The 9,689-nt window shown below is 37.2% G+C and overlaps 1 protein-coding gene across 1 annotated transcript; it reads left to right on the top strand.

The window, feature by feature from the left end:
- The first annotated feature begins 2,049 nt into the window (after window positions 1–2,049).
- LOC108717447 (histidine-rich glycoprotein-like) lies at window positions 2,050–5,124 on the top strand. The gene is made up of 3 exons (XM_041564120.1): window positions 2,050–2,061; window positions 2,227–2,304; window positions 4,429–5,124. The coding sequence occupies exons 1-3, from the start codon at window positions 2,050–2,052 to the stop codon at window positions 5,101–5,103; spliced, it is 765 nt and encodes a 254-aa protein (XP_041420054.1). The 3' UTR covers window positions 5,104–5,124.
- The last annotated feature ends 4,565 nt before the right edge of the window (window positions 5,125–9,689 follow it).

Below are 9,689 nucleotides of genomic sequence, written 5' to 3'. Positions count from 1 at the left end.
GTGCAGAGGACTCTTGTATTTGACTATATGTATTTTGTGGTCACACCCTCATTGCACCCCCGCCTAATGGTTTTAAAAAATAGTGGTGAGCACAACTTTCCCTTGTTTGGTATATAAATATATATATATATATATATATATATATATATATATATATATATATATATATATATATATATATATATATATATATATATATATATATATATACCAATTATTCTCAGACCAGCACTCCCAATTTTAAGAATCAATCTTTTTATTTTACATCGTATCAATGCCCGACATTTCGGTCCCTGTTGGGACCTTTTTCAAGGATGATACAAACATTAAAAAACTCACATTAAATAACATAGTGCATAAGCCCAAACCAATCAGTGCTCTCGTGTGATTAACACTTTAACACAAATCATGTGTGCAATTAAACATCTGTTGACCAATAGCAAGTGATTATTGGTGGTAAAAGTGACAATATCATATTTGCCATTCATATGCCAACCATATATGCATTTATACATGTTCAATAAAAATTTAAATACGTGAATAAATATTTAATACTTTCTTGATAAAACCGTGTCCATGTTGTCATTAAAAAATGTGTACTTGTAATACATTAAAACATCCACAAGATGTCACCAATGTGTCTCACAAAAAGGTTCAAGTTACAGTGTCCATAAGATCCAATTGTGACAAATCCTAAAGAAACAAAAATGGAAACAAAATTATAACCGTTACATCCAGTTCTAACTATAACACTGTAACAACTACTGAGAATTTACAAAGAAGTCAGTTGTCTGCTAACTTACATGTCTTTCTTATTACTTCAATTCAAAAAGCAACTTAAGTTAACTTGCCCATTCATGCCGTGGGGGATCATACAATTTAATTAACTCATAAATCCAAAACGCCTCCCTCTTTAGCAACATCTTTTCCGTATTGCCTCCTCTCGGATGCGCTCTAACCTGTTCAATGGGCATACACCTAAAAGAGGAGGCATCATGTTTGGCTTCAGCCCAATGTTTAGCGACAGGCTGCTGGGCTATATCTTGCTTCCCATCACTTCTGCTTCTGTTTTTGGCCCTGTCTGGGTCTAAGGCTGCCCTTATACTCGTGTGAAGTGGGTTCCTAAAATCAGGGTACCACACATCACGCAACCCTTGTACTTGTGTACTCCCGGTCGTACAACTGGGCCCAACCTGTCCTGTCTCTTGTCATATTTGTCCCTTGGATCTGAGGGACTCAATTGCTCCTTTAGGTTCCTTGAGCGTGAGTAGCTGAATCTGGGTTTTTTGCTTATTTTTCCTTTCAGCTGCTCATCCGTATACACTACATCCCAATATTTCAGTACAATGTGTTTAACCTCAGCACTCTTCGAACTATACTGGCTAGTGTAATAAATCTCCCTTTCTGGTCGGCGTCTATCTGATCTATTTATCTCGGATTTGGCGACCATGCCCCCTACCTGCAACAGCTCACTGCGATTTAAATCCTGTCTCCTCTTGGAGATCTCTCTATCGATCCTGGCTACCGTAACATTTGCGACTTTGGGCAGTGAATTTATCAGGTGCCTGGGATGATGACTACCATAATGCAATATGGTGTTCCTGTCAGTAGGCTTGGTGAATATACATGTCTGTAACCTCCCATCACTCTTATAGATCGTCACATCCAAAAAATTCTCTCTGTCTTTGCTGAAATTCATTTTCAATTTTACTGGACTCTCCAGTTGATTTAACTGCTCCACAAAGTGGAAGTGTATATATATATACATATATATATCTATATATATATATCTATATATATATATATATATATATATATATATATATATATATATATATATATATATATATATATATATATATATATATATATATGAAAAGATTATCGGCACTCACCATTCACATGATCACTTGCTGGGTGCTAACCAAAAGTAATTGTAGCAGTCCACGAAAGCACTCACAGCAGTCGCCATCAAGCGTGTATCAAAAAGTCATTTATTAGTGCATGGTATATCCATGCACTAATAAATGACTTTTTGATACACGCTTGATGGCGACTGCTGTGAGTGCTTTCGTGGACTGCTATATATATATATATATATATATATATATATATATATATATATATATATATATATATATATATATATAGCAATTTCTAAAACTATGACAGGACAATGAAGATAATGTTATGTTACAATAAATAAAGCTGTTTTTATTTTTATAGCATTTTGGGTTTTGCTCTGGAAGCATAATAGAGACAATAGAAGACAACCAAGTTTCCTGCGATATATTTGAAGCAAAGGTATTAAATCAATTTTAATGTTAATAAATTAATAATATTGGCATACATTGTAGTGTTACAAAGATACAATTAATCAGTGTTAATCAGAATAAAGATACAATTAATCAGTGTGAGAGAAGACTGTAGCAAACATAATGATACCCTTGAACAAAGAGTGAAGCTCTGGATGAGAGGTTATACTGTAACTATGACTGGTTGCTATGGGTTATTACACTAGGGAGCAATTTTTTGTGCATAAGCATGTAGAGTATAAAGTTTGAGCAACATTACAGCACACACTAACAACTGACTCACTTTTTGGACACCAAATACAATATTGCAGTGGATGCAGTTTCTACATGATTTTAGGTTGAGCAGTGTTAATAACGGCATTAGCATGTGATTTGCTTACTGCAAGTCTGTAGCACATATTTATGTAATGTACTAGTGGAACAACCACCATGTCTAGGCTGGAGTGTAATTTACCAGATATACACTACTTTTGCATCTAGATTGATGCATTGCAATTACACCAACAATGACATTTTTGGAAAAACACCACTGTGATTTGTGACCAAAAAGTGCACTTTCCACCATGTGCTGCCTTTGCAAGTACAGGTATGGGATCCATTATCCAGAAACCTGTAATCCAAAAAGCTCCAAATTATGGAATAGCCATCTCCCATAGATTCCATTTTATCCAAATAATCCAATTTTATAATTTTATTTTCTCTGTAAATAAATAAGTACCTTGTACTTGAACCAAACTAAGATACAGGTATGGGATCCATTATCCAGAAACCTGTGATCCAAAAAGTTCCAAATTCCAGAATGGCCATCTCCCATAGGTGGAAATTTACTAAAAGCAGAAGTGGCTAACGCTAGCGAAAATTTGCCAGCGTGACATAATTTCGGAACTTCGCCGATTTACTAACGGTCCCTGGAATTTCGCTAGCGAAGTAGACAGACTCTAGCGCTACTTCACACCCTTATGCCAGGCGAAGTTGCGCACTGACGAAGGGAAGTAACTACGCTAATTCACTAAGTTGCCGATTTTACTGAACGTTGTGGGCACATGTGTAGGACAATATAAGACCTCTATATAATTTTATTAAGTTTCCCTGGGCTTGCGTAGTGTAATGTACTTGCTGCAGCATATACATCCATTGTACTTTAAATTTGTGCAGTATGCAAATTAGGCATCGCTAGCGTAACTTTGCTTTGCTTGACGAATTAACGCTAGCGCAACTTCGCTACCTTTGGACGCAACTTCGGATTTTAGTGAATTTGCGCAGCCCTAGCGAATCTTCGCCTGGCAAAGTGTGGCGAAGTGTGGCGAAGTGTGGCGAAGCCAACGCTGGCGCAACTTTTGAGGTAGTTACATTTGCCCCATAGACTCCATTTTATCCAAATAATCCACATTTTTAAAAATGATTTCCTTTTTTCTCTGTAATAATAAAACAGTACCTTGTACTTCATCCAAACTAAGATACAGGTATGGGACACCTTATCCGGAAAGATTAGAATTACGGAAAGGCCATCTTCCATAGACTCTATTTTATCTAATTAATCAGGATGTTTTAAAATGATTTCCATTTTTGTCTGTAAAGAATAAAACAGTACCTTGTACAAGATAATTATTCCTTATTGGAAGCAGAACCAGCCTATTGGTTTTTTTTTAATGTTTACTTGATTTTCTAGTTGACTTGAAATTATGAAGATCCAAATTATGGAAAGATCCATTATCATGAAAGCCCCAGGTCCCGCAAATTTTAGATAACAGGTCCCATACCTGTATAAGTAATCCTTACTGGAAGCAAACCAGTCTATTGGTTTTTTTTAGTGTTTACATGATTGTCTAGTAGACTTAAGGTATGAAGATCCAAATTGCAGAAAGATATGTTATCCAGAAAACCCCAGGTCCTGAGCATTCTGGATAACAGGTCCCATACCTGTACTTGCAAGTGCAAGGAGCTTGTATGTGCAGCAGTGACTTTTATGAATAGTGTGAACAATTTTAGTAGTCCAAGCCTTGCAGTTACATTTAGAAATAACCTTTTGATTTACTATAAGCACACCTTGCAGGATAAACATCACTAGACAAACAATTTCAAATATTGTTTGATTTACTTTTGTATTTGTCAGGAGGATCATTCTCATTATCCTGATGATCATGGACCTTATGCAAGTCATCCTGAAAGAGAAGTCAACATACCTGAGGGTCAGGAAAAACCAGAGGCAGCAGTTCAGGAGAAGTCTCAGGATAAGTCTCAGAAAGGTAGACACCATCATAAACACAGACATCATCCTTCACATAAAGGTCATAAACATGGTCGTCATCATCATTATCATCATCCCCACCATCATGAGCATCCACCTCATCATTATCACCACCACCACCATCACCATCATTATCATCCAAATCACACCTTCTCTGAACACCATGAACATCACCATCATCATCCAAATCATTCCTCCTCTAAACACCATTGGCATCACCATCATCACAAAAATCTTACCTCCTCTGAACACCATGACAGTTCATCAGAAGAACATACTGACAAGAAAGGTGGCAAAAAAGCTGACAGGAAATCTTTTAGGAGGAGGAAATCTTATTGGAGGAGGTCTAAAGTGGTAGTTCAGAAAATCACCCTTGGTAGTAAAACTGATGTTCTTCCAACTCCCACCATCACCATTAGCCGGCCTGGTTTTAGAACTGAGTATATTCAGTTCCCAGAAGCTGCTTCACATCTGCCAACATGCCCTTGGACAATTCAAGAGAAAGAAGAGATTGTACCATTTTTGCCACATGAAAAATAATGCATCAAGATTTCAAACCACATTTAGGTGATAAAAAATATGTTTTAAAATGTTGTATGTTTCTTTTTGATTTATACAGGAGATTGGTCACTTCTTATTAACAAAATGTGTTCACATAGGGGGAAATTTACTAAGGGACGAAGTGGCTAACGCTGGCGATAGCCACTTTGCCAATTTCTGTAATTGTCCCTGCCGAAAATTCACTAGCGAAGTAGATAGACTAGCGCTACTTCGCTCCCTAATGCCAGGCGAAGTTGCACTCTGGCGAAGGGACGTAACTACGCAAATTTATTAATTTTTTTATTTTCTGAACGTTACTCTTTCGCCAGAGTTTACTTTCGCCAGGTTAGACCAGGCAAAGTGCAATAGAGTAGATAGTTTGTAAAAAAAAAGTTGAAAATTGTTCTAAGTCCCAAAAAACGCTGGCGTTTTTTACTTTTAACAGGGTGATAGACTGAAAAAGATCGAAAACATTTTTGGGGTACCGTCCTCCACATGTGTAGGACAATATAAGACCTTTAAAATATTTTATTACGTTTTCCTGGCCTTGTGTAGTGTAATGTAGTTCCTGCAGCATACATGTCCATTGTACTTTAACTGCACGTGGTATGCTAATTAGGCATCGCTAGCATAACTTCGGAATGCTTATAATAATATCGCAAGCACAACTTTGCAAGCATTAGGTCACCTGTGCGCAACTTCGGATCTTCGTGAGCGATGTCCTGCCGAATTTACGCCTGACGAATCTTGGAGAAGTGAGCGAAGCCGACGCAAGAGCAACTTCGGAGCGAAGTCAATTTGCCCCATAGTGTCCAATAGAGGTGTCATTGATCCTTATTGGTTCAAACATGATCAAATGTATGATTTCTATTTAGGTGCATGTGGCCAGGGGTGGCAAGCTCCTACAAACAAAAAAAGGTATAATCACTGATTACTTTTTCACTAAACAAAAGCTAAAACATTTAACAAATAAATATTAATTAAATAAAAAGTCAGATTTTATCTCAACAATTTCTGCAACAAACTCCGATCAAATCCACTCGGGTTTTTTACACTGATTTACAGTATTATAAAATTTTCCCGAAAATTTGCTTTGCGGGAAAAAAATCAGATTTTCAAGATTTTTGGGATTTTTCACCTGAAAACTCTGATTTTTTATGCTTTTTTGTCCGAAAACTTCGGGGTATTGCACTAAACCCAGCGCACATCAAAAAAACATTGGGACTTTTCCCATTGACTTATATGAAACCTCGACAGGTCTGAAATGCCAGATTTTCGGATTCTGACTTTTCCATACTCTGGGTTTAATAAATTCCGAAATATTTGTGATTTTTTAAAAGTCAGATTTTATTTTAGAAAATCACAATTTTTTTAGGATTTTTTCATTCTGAGTTTAGTAAATAAACCCCTTAGAGTATATTGTGGATGTCATTATTATCTAAGGGAGTTATTAATCAAAGTCCGATTTTATCTGAACATTTTCTGCTACAAACTCCTATAAAAAAAACGGTATGGGTTTTTACGCTTATTTATTATTACATCTGGTTTTCACAATTTTTTTTCGGATTTTTCACCCGAAAACTCATATTTCTTATGCTTTTTAGCCAGAAAACTCAGAAAACTTCGGGTTATTGCACGAAACCCAGCACACATCAGAAAATCATTGGGACGTCTTCCATTGACTTACAGTATATGCAACCTCCACAGGTCTGAGATGCTAGATTTTCTGATTCTGATTTTCTATCCTCGGGGTTTAATAAATTCAGAAAAATTTGTGATTTTTTTTTAAAAGTCCAATTTTATAGAAAAATCACAAATTTTTTGGGATTTTTACATTCGGAGTTTAGTAAATAACCTCCTAAATGTAAAAAAATATATATATACTGTATAGTGCAAGGAGTTGGTATCCAAAATCATTGCTAAATGCAAGCACACAGGCTGCAGCATCAGTAAGGCAATAGCTAATGGTCAAGGAGATATAGTATAAAACACCCTACATAGGCAATCACCTCTATGGGCTCCTAGACCCATCTTTTACAGCCCCAGAAATTTGCTGCACTTGTCATCCCACTTTTTCATAAATTTTTTTTGTGTCCCATAAATATTGTAGTCTTTGGTCTTGGTCAGTGAGGGCCCAGGATGCATGAAATGCAAAGTGGGGTAAGGTGGCTCTCAGTGTCCCCACACTAAAAGGCCCTATGTAGCTATAGCCACATGCTAGCTCTACTTACAGTAACCTGACCTTGGCACCTCTCTGCCACTCTGCACACTGAATCCTCCTCCCATAAAACAGGCACCCATTAAGAGTCCTAGGACACTGCCCTAGACTACATTCAGATTAATTTTCACTGCCATCACCACCTAGTCTACTGATCTCTTAGCAGGCTGTATTTTGTATGGCCATTGTATGTACTTTGGGGGGGTGTGGGAAGGTTTAGAATGAAATAGAGATAAACCTTGGCAGGTTTCAAACTGTTTAAGCTCCTGATGGTGACGCTTACAGTATCCTTTGACTCATTAGTATTGTCCTACTTGTTCGTAGTTGTCCAAACAGGTGCCCATCTACTCCTACCCTTCTGCTCTCTAGAATGCTAGTTTGATGACAGCTACAACTGTATTGTAGATTCCCAGCATTAATAGGGTGACATTGTTAAAAGCCAGTCATGTGGGATAGACTGCACTTTATACCAAAGACATAAAGGGATATTGGGGTTAGATCACATGGGGAAATAGTTTAATGTGTGACCATCTTGAATTATGTGTGTCTTTGTTCTGTGAACTGCAACATTACCAGTAGTGATGGGCAAATCTGTCCCGTTTCACTTTGCTGAAAAATTTGTGAAACGCATGGAAGTCAATAGGCGTCAAAATTATTTTGACAATTTATACACGAGCGACAATTTTTACGCATGCGACTTTTTTGTCTAAATGCATCAAAGTCAATGGGCGTGACGCGCAACAATTTTTACACAATCAACTTTTTGTTGCAGCAAATTTTTTCACCAGTGAATTTTCACAGCAGTTTCGTGAGTGCCGAAATTCACCGCAAATCCATGCCTAGCGAATAAATTCGCCCATCACTAATTACCAGCATTACTAGGCATGATGAGAAGACCATCCTACAATTATCTATGATGAGGTGATACTGTTTGGGGCAATGCCATTAATCCTCTTAAATTTCACAGTAATGCAGAACTCATGTCAGTCTTGCACCTGGATGAAATCACTCAGAACTAAGTTAGTAGATAAGGCCCTGTTTTTTTTGGTCATTTTCCTTCAATGAGCCTTTGCATGCTGCCCTAAAGGTCCTGTTTAAAGTGCAGAAATGACACTACACCATTGTACATGGAGAACACTAACATTGACATGGAGAACACTAACATGAACACCAAGCTTCTAAAGAAAGACCAGTTTTGACTGAACAGAGAAATATTAGATTAAAGGAACAGGAACATCAAAAAATGAAAGTGCTTTAAAGTAATGACAATATCATGTACAGTTGCCCTGCACTGGAAAAAATGGAGTGTTTGCTTCAGTAACCAAACTATAGTTTATATAAACAAGTTGCTGTGTAGCCATTGGGGCAGCCATTCAAGCACAGGATAGACAGTAGATAATAGATAAGTTCTAAAGAATCCCATTGTATACTACAGAGCGTATCTGTTATCTGCTGTGTAGCCTGTGCCTTTTCTCCTTTTTCAGCTTTGAATGGCTGCCCCCATGGCTAAAAAACAGCTTGTTTATATAAACTATAGTAGTGTTTCTGAAGCAAATACGCCAGTTGTACCAGCACAGGGCAACAGTACATTATATTTTCATTACTTTAAAACGCTTTCAGTTTTTGGCATTACTGTTCCTTTAAAACCAGAAAAATAGGCAGTGGAATAAATGTCAATATAGTGCAGATTATCTGAGTGGGAGCAACAGCCTTTAGAGTTTACTGAAAGAAGGTCTTTGGTAGGAGAACCCTGTGCTATATGTTTTGGACAGCAGCCAGATTTCAGAGGATGAAGGGCAGATGTGTTGCAAGGTATACAAGCCTGCTGTTGTGACCTTTAAAGGAGAACTAAACCCTAAAAATTAATATGGCTAAACTTATTGCACCAGCCTAAAGTTTCAGCTTCTGAAGCAAGGATCCTGGACTTCAAACTTGTCATGGCTGGTCACCATCTTGTAAAGTGTCTGCGACACTCATGCTCAGTGGGGTCTGAGCAGCTGTTTGGAAGCTAAACTTGTGGTCCTCGCAAATTATCAAGCAGAAAATGAGGTTGAAAATGAGGTTACTACGAGCTATCTTACATAACCCTGTAAAGCTATCTAATGTTTTTTTTTACTCTAATAAATTCAAATATACACACAACTCGAATGGGAGGTTATTTAAGAAACAACTCGAACATCTAAAATTCAAACTAATATTCCTGACCGGAAAACTCAAATGGAATTTGACTAAACTTGAATCAAGTTTTTTCTCTAAAAAAAACTTGAATGTCAGGAAGGCTATTTACATCTTCAAATGGGTCACTGGACCTCTGCCATTGACTTCTACATGAACTCAGCAGGTTTTAGGTGGCAATAGCCAAAGTTCA

The sequence above is a fragment of the Xenopus laevis genome, chromosome 5S (assembly GCF_017654675.1).
Source record: "Xenopus laevis strain J_2021 chromosome 5S, Xenopus_laevis_v10.1, whole genome shotgun sequence".
In the NCBI taxonomy this organism is placed as follows: Eukaryota; Metazoa; Chordata; class Amphibia; order Anura; family Pipidae; genus Xenopus; species Xenopus laevis.
The sequence above is the reverse complement of the archived record's forward strand: the minus strand, read 5'-3'. Positions and strand labels throughout refer to the sequence as shown.